The sequence below is a fragment of the Lathyrus oleraceus genome, chromosome 5 (genome assembly GCF_024323335.1).
Source record: "Lathyrus oleraceus cultivar Zhongwan6 chromosome 5, CAAS_Psat_ZW6_1.0, whole genome shotgun sequence".
Taxonomy (NCBI): domain Eukaryota; kingdom Viridiplantae; phylum Streptophyta; class Magnoliopsida; order Fabales; family Fabaceae; genus Lathyrus; species Lathyrus oleraceus.
The window spans coordinates 96,923,635-96,939,007 of record NC_066583.1 but is presented as its reverse complement, the minus strand read 5'-3'; the positions used below and the strand labels follow the sequence as shown (position 1 = coordinate 96,939,007).

At 37.6% G+C, this 15,373-nt stretch overlaps 1 protein-coding gene across 1 annotated transcript; it reads right to left on the bottom strand.

Annotated features, from left to right (window-relative positions):
• Positions 1-3,846: 3,846 nt before the first annotated feature.
• On the bottom strand, positions 3,847-14,949 carry LOC127078956 (uncharacterized). The gene is made up of 5 exons (XM_051019365.1): positions 14,776-14,949; positions 10,731-10,771; positions 10,167-10,620; positions 4,233-4,791; positions 3,847-4,175 (listed from the first exon to the last, which is right to left on the bottom strand). Exons 1-5 carry the CDS (start codon positions 14,947-14,949, stop codon positions 3,847-3,849), a joined length of 1,557 nt encoding a protein of 518 aa, XP_050875322.1.
• Positions 14,950-15,373: the final 424 nt, after the last annotated feature.

Sequence of the window (15,373 nt, the reverse complement as noted above, 5' to 3'; positions counted from 1 at the left end):
ACACTCTGTAGCGCAACCCACACTGTCGACACACATATGGTAATTGGTTATCCAAAAACTGTAGCCGGTTACACCCCCCTTTTCAGCCACTACATAGCCACTGTTTCGCAGAGTAACTGGTTACCCAAAAACCGATAACCGGTTACACCCCCTAATTTTTACCCAAAAATGTGTTTTTTAAGTAATGTAACTGGTTACTCCATTTTTGGTAACCGATTACACTGTTGCAGAAACAATTATTCTACAACTTTTTCAAAACAAAAATCACTTAAAATTCATTCCAAAACCTCATTTTTCTTACAAATCATTTATACCATATTTTAACACGAAAAAACCCTTTTCTAAAGTTCAAAACTCTAACTTGTTTACACCAAAAACATTCATAACTCAGTTCCGACTCTGACCCGAATCAACATTAATCACACAATATTGATATCATACAACTCAATCAAATTTTATGAGTCTAACAGCAAAAATTCATCATTCCAACATCATTCACAACATCATCATATCATACACACATAATTCAACAATTATCGATTATCACAATGATCATGAATATAGAGAAGAAAAACACAAAACCTACATGGCATAATCTACCCACCATCATCATGTTAACCCTTGATAATCAGAACCTCACATTTACCTTAGAGTTCCTAGCAATTGATTCTTTGATCTTCAACAATGGTGGATTCTCCTCTTGAGCCCTAGCCCCTTCTTCTCCCTTTCTCAATTTCTTCTCTTTTCTCCCAATGGTTTGGTGTTCTCTGTTTCTCCCTCACTATCCCTTTTTCTATTTTTATTATAACTCTTATTATTATCACTAATCCCACTGAATAAAATAATAACAAATAATAATACCTCTAATTATTTTATTAACTTATTACTATTATTATTAATTTCCACTTATTAAATAATAATAAAAATAATAACCCACTCAATTAACTAATTAAACTAATATTCAACTAATATTAACTTAATTAACTAAATAATAACTAATATGATTAATTAGTTTTACTCACCACACCACCCTTTCTACACTTTTGCTCACACACTCTCCAATACCTTAATTTCTATAATTCTAAGGCAACTACCCCACACCAAGGGTAACACAACACATCAAAACACCAATCAATACAACACAACCACAACTATCATATAATTAAATTATGAAAAATAATTTAAATAAAATCTGGGTGTTACAACTCTCTCTCTCCCTTAGATCATTTTCGTCCTCGAAAATCACCTGATGTGAACAACTCTGGATACGACTCTCGCATCCTGCTTTCTAACTCCCAAGTCATATTTCCTCAGGCAACGCCTCCTCACACTACCTTCATGAGATCAATCTCTTTGCCTCTCAACTGTTTCAGTTCTCGATAATCACTCCTTATATGCATAACTTCAAATGTAAGGTTATCCCTCACCTGAACATCATCCATCCGAATCACATGCGACGAATCCGAAACATACTTCCGAAGTTGTGAAACATGGAACACATCATGTAGATTTGACAAATTTGGTGGCAATACCACTCTATAAGCAACAAGTCCAACTTGCCCGAATATCTGATACAAACTAATAAACCGAGGATTAAGCTCCCTCGATTTCAAAGCATATCCTACACCGGTCACCGAAGTGACTATTAAGAATACATGGTGTCCCTCTTGAAACTCAAGATCCATTCTCCTCTCATGGTAGCTTTTCTGCCTACTATGTGAAGCTTTCATCTTCTCCCGGATTAGCTTCACCTTCTCAGTAGTCTGTTGGACAATCTCAGGTCCAAGCACTACACTCTCACCAGATTCATGCTAGCACAAAGGTGTCTTGCACCTTCGACCATACAAGGCTTCAAAAGGTGTCATTCCAATACTAGAATGGAACCTCTTATTATACGTGAACTCAATCAACGATAAATGGCTATCCCAAGCACCCTCTTGCTCGAGAACACAAGCTCTCAACAAGTCCTATAATGACTTAATGATCCTCTTTGTATGACCATCAGTCTGCGGATGATAAGCTGAACTCAACCTCAGCTTCGAATCCAAAGCTTCCTGCAAACTCTCCCAAATCTGGAAGTGAACCTCAGATCTCTATCTGACACAATACTCAATAGAACTTCATACAACTTCACAATCACACAGATATATACCCCTGCCAATGTTTGCATAGAAAAACTTATGTTAATCAAAATAAAATGGGCCGACTTCGTCAGTCTATCAACAATTACCTAAATGGCACCATGCCCTCTCAGAGTATTAGGCAATCCCGTCACAAAATCCATAGAAATTCTATCCCATTTCCATTTATGCTTTGACTTCTGACAAGATAAACAAGCATAAACAAACTGAGACACATCCGACTTCATTCCAGACCACTAAAAGATCTTCTTCAGATCCTGATATATCTTAGTAACTCCTGGATGAATACTCAAGCTACTTCTATGACTTTCTTCCAAAATCATCTTCTTCAACTCAGCTTTGTCAAGAATACGAATTTTGTCTTTGAACCTTAGCACACCTTATTCATCCACTTTGAAATCATTAATTTCAGTCTAATCACTCCCAACCATCAAGTCCACCAACTTCACAACCAACTTCTGACTCTCTTTAATATTATTAAGAAAATAATTATTGATGTTCAACATACCCAACATCACACTCTGCAGTGTCAGCTTATAGACTAAACTCATGTGTCTGAACTGTTCAATCATTTCCAACTCTCTAACCATCATAGCAGACATATACAAAGAATTCCGACCTAAAGCATTAGCCACGACATTCGCCTAACAGGATGATAATTCAAGCCAATGTCATAATCCTTTAAGAATTCCAACCATCTACGATGTATCATATTTAATTCCCTATGATCAAATAAGTATTTCAAACTCTTCTGACCACTAAACACTTCAAATATGGAACCATAGAGATAATGCCTCCAAAATTTCAACACGAACACTACAACAACCAACTCCAAATCATGAGTAGGATAGTTTCTCTCATGAATCCTCAAATGTTGTGAAGCATAAGCCTTAACCTTTCCATCTTGAATTAGCACACCACCTAAACCCATCAACGATGCGTGTAATATACCACAAACGATTCATTCGGTTTAGGTAAATTCAAAACTAGAGTTGTAGTCAACTTTTTTTTCATCTCTATGAAACTGTTCTCACAATGAACGTCCCACACAAACGGTTTACCTTTACAGGTCAACTGAGTTAACGGAAGTGCCAACTTGGAAAAGCCTTCAATAAACCTATAGTAATAACCATCCAAGCCCAAAAAGCTTATAATCTCTGTCATTGACTTCGGAGCCTCCCATTGTAGAACTGCATCTACCTTGGATGGATCCACATCAATACCCCCACCTCAAATAACATGACCAAGAAAGCTAACCTCTTTCGACCAGAATTCACACTTCGATAACTTAGCATAAAGCTTCTTCTCATTCAACACTTACAATACGACTTGTAAATGCTCAACATGTTCTTCTTATGATTTAGAATAGATCAGAGTGAAGGATGAAGATGTACAATGGTAACCTGACCTCAAATCAATTAAGCTAAACACATGTGCACCCACCAACTGATCCATCAAGTCATATATTCTCGAAAGTGGATACTTTCTCTTAATCGTCACTTTATTCAACTGTCTGTAATCTACACACAACCTCATGCTACCATCTTTCTTCTTTACCAACAACACCAGAGCTCCCCAAGGCGACACACTTGGTCTCACAAATCTCTTATCTAGTAGATCTTCTAATTGTTTCTTCAACACTGCTAACTCCGATGCAGACATCATGTATGGTGCCATAGAAACAAGTTTGGTACCAGGGACAAGATCAATAGAAAACTTCACCTCTCTCTCTCTCTGGAGGTACATCTGAAATGTCATCTGGAAACACTTCTGGAAAATCCCACACTACCTGCAAGTCATCAATCACCTCCTGAATCTTAGAAGATAACGCTACAAACACCTGAGCTCCCTCTTCCAAAAGCTCATTCAACTCTCTAGTAGACAAGACACCAGCTTTCTCCTCCTTACAAGGAGTAAGAAACCACACCGACTTGTTATAACAATTGATATGAACATGATTGAACTCCAACCAGTTCATCCCCAAGATAACATCAAGATTCTCCAATGGCAATAAAATAAGATCAATTCCAAAATCTTTATCAAAGATTAACAGAGGACAATTCAAACAAACTGAAGTAGTAGTCACCTAACCCTTAGTAGGAGTTTCGATAATCATTTTCCCATTCATAGAATACACAACAAGGCCTAGCCTTTTCACATAGTCAGCAACAATAAAAGAATGAGTAGTACAAGTGTCAATAATAACAATCAAAGGAGTATTATTAATATAACATATACCTCTGACCAACCTGTCATCACTGGAATTCTGAGTCCCCGTCAGAGCGAACATGTTTCCTCTAGTTGAAGCTTGCTTAGGCTTCGGGCAATGAGTGCTGATATGTCCTGGTTCACCACAGTTGTAGTAAGTCACCATATTCTCTTTGAAATCAGCAACCAGATGTCCTAACTTCCCACACTTGTAACACTTCTTCATATCACTCTTGCATTCACTGACACGGTGACCCAACTCACCGCATTTATATCCCTTAAGCGGAGTATGAGCACCTCCCCCACTTGGCCTCTTACGATCAGCAGCTCTCTGTTTACCTTTATCAGCTAGAGCACTATATGGCTTCCCGCGATTCAGATTCTGCTTTCCTCTTTTCTTGCTCAACCCCTTGTAGTGAGCCGAACGAGCCTTACTATCACCCTGATAAATTCTACATTTGTTCACTAACTATGGAAACTTCCTGATATGTTGGTATCTGTAGCACCTCAAATTTTCCCTCTTCATTCATGCATTCATTTTAGGTCATTTAACATTTCATATTGCATTTCATCATGTCAATCAGAATTAGCTCCAAGAGTTTATCTTCCAAGAAGTCTGGATATCACCCAAGTCACTTTGTGGGTTCTATCTGAATGATCAGTCAACACAAGGGAAATTGTGCATCAACTAGGGTTTTTCTCAACACTCAAGGAAGTTTGTATTCATCTGGGTATCAAGGGTGCATCACCATCTTCATGATCTTTCTTTCCTCAAATTTTCATTTCTTATCAGCAAAGTTCATCTGAATTAGGGTTTGACCTCTGGTCAACTTTGGTCTACTGAAGCAGTCAAAGTAAGGTTCCTCAAGGATTGAGATGCAATCTTGGTTTGAAGGTCTTATGTATGTTGTGTAGAGCTCTTGGGAGCTAGGGTTTCATTTTCAGAGGTTTTCTTCAAAGGATCAAGCTTAATGGGCTCAGTACAGTTCAAAATTCAATTGTGAAGTCAAAAGTCAACTGTTTGTCAACTGAGGGTCAAATGGCTAGGGAATGACTTGAGATACTTCCAACATGTTCAAATGGGGTCTATTTATCATTCAAAACATTAATCTTGAAGGAACAAAGGTCCAGTGCACAGGTTACTAAATTTGGAAAGATGACCTGTATTGTGAAGTTTCCAAATTTGGAAGGATTTTGACCTAGCTTCAACTTGATTTTTCATCACCAAGGAAGCTCCAAATGAATTTTTTCTAAGACATGAAAGTTGTAGATCTTTGTCTCCCCTTTCCAAAAAGTCCTATTTCAAGGCCATATGATGAATGGTTGAAGAGTTATGGTTCTTGAATGACGAAGTGTGCATGAAGGCTTTAAAAAGGCATAACTTGAGGTTGACAAGTCCAATTGGTGTGGCTCTTTTTGCTATGGTTTTGTTTTGAGAAGTACTTCAAAATGGAATGCAAAATGACCTATAATTTTTCATGATTCATAAATGGTGCAAGTCATTTTTCAAGCTTTCTTTCATGAAAAGTCAAAAGGACACAGGATGACATCATGGAATATTCTCACGTGCCAATCATTGGGAATTTATTCAGCACTGTTTTTTGGGCCAAATCCACCTTGGAATTTGAGCCCATGCATTCCCACATATGTGGAAAAGTCATACATGCACAAAAATTACACCTTTGTAAAATTGTCATTAAACATCATTTTGTGTTATTTCTTTCATATAAATTACGATTAATCAAGTCTCAAGAGAGGATTAATGCATTAAACAAGGTTGTTCATGTGCAAATAAGGGGGGCATTTCCAAAAATAACCAAAATAATCATGGACTTGAAACTCCTTCATTTGAGCCCACCAAGCCACAAAAATCAGAGTATAAACTCTAAAAATATCATTGAACAAAACCCTAATTGGTGCAACCTCCATACACACTGAAAATCTCACTTTCCAAAAATAATATCATACTTTATTCTCATAAAATCTCTCCATACATCCATGGAAAATGAAAACCAATAGCATATTCTTGATCTACACACTCTAAGGATCATAAACCACCCACGATTTGAGCCATTCCAAGCAGTTTCTAAACAGAGCTTTAATGGAGGTTGCTTCTTGAATCTCAAGATCTGGACCGTTTCAAGCACAACCAAAGGTAGCAAACATTCATAGAAGTTCAAATGAGGTATTCTGGAGCTTATCTCATCACCATACTGAAGTTTCAGAAGGTGCCATTTTTGGTAACTCAAATTTCGACTCTCTTATTTTGCTCATTTTTTATGCCTAAATGAAACTACATGCTATGGTGATGATGTAGATGTGTTTACTTTTTAAAATGATGCAATATTGAGTGAGAAATCTTGATTTAAAGTTTTAATATTCAAACTTGTTGTTTGTGATTTGAGAGATTGGTGAAGATTCATGAAAAACTAATATGATTTTTAAGTTCCTAGCATGTGGTTTAGGGGGGTAGCCCCATTTTCGTGGAGTTTTGGCCGCGCGTGGGAGGTGGCCTCCGCCGTGGGTGGCCGGAACCCTATCGACGTCACTATTCATGGCCGGATTGTCTTGAGGAAGAAGACAATCCTCTGCCGTTGGATCGCTTTGACTTTATTTGAAATGGATGCTCAAGATTCATCCATGTGTTTTCTTGCTTGGACCAATCTCATCCATCCATTACATGTTTGACTTGTTGACTTTTTTTTTATCCAAAAGCCCATATATTTTCTAATTTTCGTTTTTATTTATTTTTATTAGTCATTTAAGTGACTTGTGTGACCAATTGATATTGTTACATATGTGTCACATGCCATGTACATATTTTACCCTGTTTTATTTTATTTTTATAAAAATAGCAAAAATACTTAAAAAAATCTGAAATGTTTTGTGAGTAATCTCTAATGGGTCCTTGATTTTTTGGTACCATTGCCCAATTATTTCATGACACGTGGAATTTAATATGAACTTCTGATTCATTTATGTGCATTTTTGACCATTTGCATTCAAACCTTCATGAAATCCCGTATTTTAATCATTCTGACCCAAGCCTTTGCACACACCATCCTCATACATGATACTAAGATGTGGTAACTGGTTTGGTTATTTTCTATGTCATTTTGCTAGAGTTTGACACATGAATTTAAATGTTGCATTTTAGGACATGTTTTTGCATTCTCAATTTCTCAATTTTTGTTTTCATATCAAATGAATCTGGATGCTCCTGATTTTTTGCATGATGTTTATATATGCTTAGTGGAACCTTGTGTTAAATTCCCATGAATTTAGGATGCATTTTCAATTTGATTTGGATTTTTAAAGTTGATGTTTGCATTTTAGTCCCTATTTTGATGCTTGCTTAGCATGAGGCACTTGTGCCACTTCCTTTGAATGTTGAAATCAATACTTTTGCACATGTTTTAGTATGTATGTCATGTCTTGATGTGTGGAGCCTTGCCCCCTGAATTTGAGTTTTGATACCCTTTTGATGCATTTGTTTGACAAGAGGTTTAGGTCTCCTATCCTTGGTTGTTTTTGTGAACTTTTGTGAACTTTAATAGCATGATTCATGTGGTTACACTTTGATTCTAGTTTGGTGCCTTTGCACATGTGTTTTCCCCTGTTCTATGATGCTTCTATCAAGTCTTTGTGCATTTATTCATAATGATCTCCTTTTTGCATTCATTTGAGCATGAAAGACGCATTAGGGTTTCATGATACACTTTGTTTGATTTTGGTCCAAAAGTGATTCTATGCTTATGATATGAACTTGAAGGTTTGCATATTGATTACATAGCTCATTTGACATGCTTATGATGTGCATACCTTGCTGCCATGTTCATTTCATCTTGACACATAATTGCATGAACTTGTCTATAATGCTTTTGTTGCATTTTGAGGTGCTTTGGACATGATTGACTTTCACTTTGCTAAGTTGGATTTAAATGACTTTTGATTGATATTTTAGGAGTCATTTGGTTCTGTTTGTGTGCTTGATTGTCTAATCCTTGACCCTTGCCTCATGCCTTTACCTTTTATGACTCATTGTTGAAGTTGAAGCACTTTGAACTTGTATGTTGACTTGTTTGACTTTGGTGCATCATTGGATGTTTAGTGCTTTTGCTTTGATCTTGTTGAGTTGAGTTCTTGAGACACTTATTGAATTGATGTCACTTCTGACTTGGTGCTATTGTATCCTCCTTTCATCATTCATGCTTTGTTGTGACATGCTTTCTATTGCATCCATGCACTGTTTACCTGACACTGTTGTTGCTATGATTCTTTTGTTTGGTGCAACTCTTGATTGCACCCCATCTTGTTATTCTAACTTGTTTGTTGAGTTTTTGTGAGGGCTCACATGACTCTTGAAGAGATAGCTTGCTTGGTATTCCACTTTATTTGTGGGATACCATTTGGAGATTTATTCTGATTGCTTTGCTGACTTGCTTTCTTTGATGGTGCTAGCTTGAGAGATCTCTGGGGTTCTTGTTTCTTTAGTTGTTGTTACTTTGGATCTTTATCCGTGTGGTACATCTCTTGATCCCTTTTACATCTTTCTAGGATTTTACCGCTTTCTTAGCTGGAAGACCTCGATAGGAGGCAATGTTTTTGTGTGTTTACTTTTGTGCCTAAAGACCTCCAAGAGGAGGCACCAGTGCTAAAGACCTCCATGAAGAGGAAATTGACGGATAAAAGGGATTAGTAGTCAATCCCCTGTTATTCAGTGTGTCGTTCTTTATGCTCGCACTACGTGTCGATGCTTCAGAACAAAAGCCCAAGATCTTTTGTCCGGTCAGTCAGTGGAGAGGGTTCCATCTTTCTGAACCCCCACGCTTTGTCATGAGCTCACCCTGTCCAGGGTTAAGAGCTATGAGGTCTTATCCTTATTACCCTTTTGATTTGCTCACCCTGACGTTCAATGTCAGTGGTTAAGAGCCCATTTGATTACCTTTCCATGGCTTGTTTGTCGAGGTTGATATGACCCCTCTTGACTAAAGCCCTACCCATGTATGTTTGAGCCCCCTTGTTGGTGCGTTTACTTTATGTTATATGTTTTTGTGTGGTGTGATCGACTCACCATAGGACTGCTAGGCTTCGTATAGTCTCTCGTTTGCATGTCAATTTAGGTAGCACGGTTCCTTCGTCTAGGGCTTCCTTTTTGCATGAGCATTCCTAAAACACAAACAAACTCTTTGATTTTCTTTTCTTAAGAACACGTTAACTCCTTCTACTACAGGTGAGTAAGTCTCCAAAGGTCGAGCATCCGGTAGATTGCGTAGTAACGTCGTTCATCTAAAAAACACAAAACAAATAAAAATAGGTTAGCCGAGCTACGGTGCTCTGATTCTCAAATCCTTCTTGAGATGCGTATGCAGCAGGGTAGGGCCTGTGCGAGCAATAACTCTTTCCTTTCCCTACTTTGATTTTCTCTCTTTCGCATCGCATATAGGACTTTTTATACACACACTTTAGACATAAATAGCAAGCGTGGATCCTGTGGAGTACCACAGATGTGAAGGGGTGCGATAACCTTCCCTTCACGTAACCGGCCCCCTTACTCGGTTTTCTTTGGTTCGAGACTTTGTTTTATCCGTTCCCTCTTGGTTATGCAGTACTACCTTTTCCTCCTCTTGGGATAAAAGTACATAGCTGGCGACTCTACTCTTATTCCGCGCCACTCTTTTCGCATTTGTACTTGGATTCGGGAAATCCGGGGAGCGACAATATCCAATCGCCTGCTTAATTTCAAGACGCAAACCATTCTCTAATTTGACACACTTCGAGAACTTAGTCGTCGCCTCATTGTAATGAGGGTAGAACTTGGAAAGTTAACTTAGCAAGTTCCACAAATCTGGAAGCATACTTAGTAACTGATAAGTTACCCTGCTTCAGCTCTAGAAACTCAATCTCCTTCTTCACACGAACATCCTCAGGAAAGTACTTTCTCATAAATTCCCTACGAAACACAGCGTAATGTACAACTTCAGCTGCAACATCGAACACTTGACGAGTGTTGATCCACCAGTCATCAGCTTCCTCAGCTAACATATGCATACCGAACCTCACCTTATGTGCTTCAGAGTAATGCATCACTCTGAAAATACTCTCAATCTCTCTGAGCCAAGTCAACGCCCCATCAGGATCATACCTACCCTTGAAAGTAGACGGATTGTTCCTCCGGAACTTCCCCAAATTTTGGAACTCGTCATTCCCACCAGCATTAGGTTGACTCTGCACAACCTGCAAGGCAGTAACAATAGCAACGTCATTTCTTCTAGATATTTTATGTATCATACCAACAACAATAACAACAATGGTTAAAGAGAAAAATCGACAATATTCAAATGTCACACCACACCGACTCAATAACTTGGTCGGACAGACCGACCTGCTCTGATACCACTCTGTAACATCCTAAATTTCCCCTGCGTAAATTTAAAACATTTATCAGAGTAAAACAATTCAGCATGCAATTTAAGATGCTACAATATAACATACAATCAACCCGCTCAATCGAAAAGATATGTAACACTTGACAGTTATGAACATAGTAGTAATAACTATATGTCTGAATGTTAACTTTTATTAAATAGCAGCAGAACAACAATAACAGTTAACTCACATATCCAACATCAATATAACATGTCATTATAAGAAATGTTAAAACATAAAGAAAGACAGAATGTTCCAAATCCCCCGGTGTTACACATCAGAGCAGACTCCGACACTAAAATAAAACGAAAAACTTCATCTTCCACTCACATCTGAGCTCCTACTATAGATTATCTGCATGCTACCCAAGTGGAGGCAATATTCAAACAGAAGGGGTGAGATATCATAATTATATAAAGGAAATCATGATAATAAGTAAGCATCATATTATCATATGGACATCACCCATTCCACAACACAATTACACGTAATCCACACAACAATTATCCACACATAATAGAAACATCACAACTATCCATACAGAACAACAAAACAACAACTATCCAAACAGGATAACAATATAACATCCATCTAACATAACAACAACATAACAACCATCCGACATAATAACAACATAATCAACCATCAAACACAATAACAAATGCAACCAATGTACAATGCAATGAGCCTCAACAACTCGATTCAATACATGTGGTACCAATACATGAACACTCAGGTTCACCACTTTGATCTTCACCTCCTATGATCAAAACCACCAATTTGTTACCATCACCTTCGATAACAATTCATTGATTTCATCACCTCAGAAATCAGCTACCGACCCAACCCACAAAATGGGATTTAAGGCTCACCAACAACAAACCATTTGTCCAACAACATGAATGCATGCAACATATTATACATGCAACAACAACATCATGCACAATGATCCACCACCATAGTCAATGTACACCGCCAACACTGACCATGATTCACCAAACACATGTTATACAACTCAACAACATCAACATACAACATAACAAGCAACAATAATGCATTTAAGGTTATATCACACCACCACATAAACCATATAATGCATTTCAACACCATCATACAGAAAAATATTCATTTTCAGGTACTGGGACCAATTTTAAATGAAAGTACACGCTCTTAGTTTTCCGACGCTTCGAACGACACTTGATTCAGACACTCAGAACAAATATTATAAATTTTTAAGTTTTTATGAAAATGCTTCTAGTGTAATCGATTACCCTAAAACTAGTAACCGATTACACTACACCCTATAACGCAACCCATACAGCCAACACACAAACGGTAACCGATTACCCAAAAACTGGTAATCGGTTACACCTCCCTTTTCAGCCACTGCATAGCCACTGTTTCGCAGAGTAACCGATTACACCCCCCAATTTTTACCCAGAAATGTGTTTTTTAAGTAATGTAACTGGTTACTCCATTTCTGGTAACCGATTACACTGTTGTAGAAGCAATTTTTCTATAGCTTTTTCAAAACGAAAATCACTTAAAATTCATCCCAAAACTCCATTTTTCTTATAAATCATTTATACCATATTTTAACACGAAAAAACACTTTTCCAAAGTTCAAAACTCCAACTTATTTACACCGAAAATATTCATAACTCAGTTCCGATTCTGACCCAAATCAACATCAATCACACAACATTGACATCATACAACCCAATTAAATTTTGTGATTCTAACCGCAACAATTCATCATTCATAACAACATCATACCACACACACACAATTGAACAATTACTGATTATCACAATGATCATGAATATAGAGAAGAAAAACAAAAAACCTACATGACATGATATACCCACCATCATCATATTAACCCTTATATAATTAATTAGTTTTACTCACCACACCACCCTTTCTACACTTTTTCTCACACACTCTTCAATACCTTAATTTCTATAACTCTCAGACAACTACCCCACACCAAGGGTAACACAACACATCAAAACACCAACCAACATAACACAACCACAACTATCACATAATTAAATTACGAAAAATAATTTAAATAAAATCGGGGCGTTACATATTGCCTTGTGGAGCATCATGCTCTAGAAACTTTCATGCATTTCCCTGTGGAGTTTCATACTCTGGCAAACTCTTTTTGTTTTATTTTGCCCTTTGGAGCCTCATGCTCTGGAAACTCTCATGCATTTCCTTGTGTAGCCTCATGCTCAGGAAACCTTCATAGATTGCCTTGTGGAGCCTCATACTCTGGCAACCCCATTTGTAGGTCTTAAACCTTGGATCTAGGCAAAATCCTACAATTCTGCATTGGCCACACCATCTATTGGTCGACGCCACACACTCTTTGATTCAGACACACATATTCTATGGATTAAAACAACACAATCTTGGTCCAAACAACACTTTCCTCATTGCACCATTTCTTTTACAATTCAAACAACACATTTCCCTATTCAAGCAAGTTTCTTTTCCTGTTCAATCAACTTTTTCTTTTTCTTTTTATCACACAAACCTTTTTTCAAAATAATTATATTTTCTTTTCTTAAAAGAACTTTTATAATTCATTCTTTATCAGTCAAACTAAAAGGTTGAAGCATTCGTACTAGGATCAAATTAGCTAACGTCTACACACTTCTAGTATACGATTATGATTGTTCCCTAAAAATAACCAACACACGCTTATTTTTTACCATGAACTACCGAGCTCTGATTTCCTTATTGCACTATGAGAATACGTAGGTACAATGGCCCTAATCCTCAGCGAGCACACTAATTATTAACCTTATTTTTCCCTTTTGCAAGTAACCTTTAGATAGTAACACTCATTCGAGCTCTGACTTCCTTATCCTTTTTCTCTTTCCCTGGGTTTTATCGATATTTTCGGTTTCCTTTTGGAATAAACAAAGTTTGGTGGTGACTCTATTGTATCTTCGAGCGTGCGAAGCACTCAGGTATTTTTCGCGGCGCGACAGCTGGCGACTCTGTTGGGTGGGTTAAAATAAATTTTGAGTCATAAATCCTTTCTTTCTGAAACCGTGAACCAAGCCATGTTATAACCCTCAAAATACCTAATTGAACCAGGGTTTATTTCAAAAGCATACTGCAGTAAGATCGCGTCAAAGCTGAGTCCTAAAGTTTTTCTTATCATTTGTGTTGGTATCGATATGGCATATGTCATCATCTCAGTGAACAGACTCGGATTTTGAAACTGACATAAACCTAGCATTAGAATTACCATTTTCAAAATGAACACTTTTATTCATGAATAAGCACTTGACATCAAGAAAAGTTTCCACAATGAGAAGATAGATCACACCGAGGGGCAAACCGCCTGAAAAATCCGTTAAGCAGAAGGGTAAGTCGCTTCAAGATTCAGTCAAATGTGGAGAAATCACATAGAGATTTGACAAATCTCTCCAAGATCAGCCAACCAGGGGAAAAATCACTTCAAGGCACATATTGAGGCAGATCATCTAAAGAGCATAAGAAGTCAACCAATCCAAGGGATGCTTAATCAAGGACAAACAATTTTAAGATGTTAGGGAAAGTCAGATCAAGATCTTCCAATGATAAGACTACTTCATAACTTATGACTAGGGCAATACATACAGATACCCAACAGACTGGGGTAGAGATAGGCTACGAAGGTACAAGTTCTTTCCCTGTTTAAAATCAAGCGCAAAGGCGTGTCAATAAATGTTGAGCCTAGAGTAGGTGTCGGAGAATCATGTCTTCATAACCCTTATCCTAGCCTTAAATCTTCCATCTCCCACTACACGAGCATCTGGTAAACCATCACACAAATAATCACCATTAATCATACATATCATTCATCTGGCATAGCATGAAGCCTTGTAGAACAAACCAGAAAACCCATAGACCAACATCGCTTGGCACCTCTAAAGTCCAACTTGCTTGGCACCTTCTGAAAGCCCAACTTGCTTGGCACCTCTCAAAGTCTAACCTTTCTTGGCATCCCACAAATCCCAACTAAACTAGCATTCCACATATAGTAATCATCATTACATAACACTGCATCTCTCAAAAGGCGCAATATATCATCAAGATTGAGCATTATGCCATACAAGTTCAAGCATGCATACAAAGCATAAGGCAAACACTCGTCTATGTTGACCATATTTTCCTAACACTAGTATGTGTTTTTCCTATTGCCTTTTCAATACTTATCCGTATTGAGTTCCAACACTCGTCCATGTTGGCCTTTCTTTTCCAACACTTGTTCACATTGATATTGCATTTTCAATACTTGTCTGTATTGATCTCCAACACTCGTTCGTGTTGGCCTTTATTTTCCAACACTCGTCTGTGTTAGCCTTTCATTTCTAACACTCGTGTGTGTTACACTTACCTTTTTTAATACTCGTCCATATTGATCCCTAACACTCGTCCGTATTGGCCTTTCTTTTCAAACACTCGTCCGTGTTGGTATTGCCTTTTCAATACTCGTCTATATTGATCCCTAACACTCATCCGTGCATGCCTTTCATTTCCAACACTCGTCAGTGTTGACACTCCTTTTTTAGTACTCATCCATATTAATT

Bases quoted from the DNA above. Each gene is read 5' to 3' on its own strand.
- LOC127078956 (XM_051019365.1), bottom strand. From the start codon at position 14,949: ATGGTCAACATAGACGAGTGTTTGCCTTATGCTTTGTATGCATGCTTG. The intron at 10,772-14,775 runs GTTAGACTTTGA...AAATTTACGCAG, and splicing joins TTTGTGGGATGCCAAGAAAG to GGGAAATTTAGGATGTTACA. The intron at 10,621-10,730 runs GTCTGTCCGACC...TAAAATATCTAG, and splicing joins AGTGGTATCAGAGCAGGTCG to AAGAAATGACGTTGCTATTG.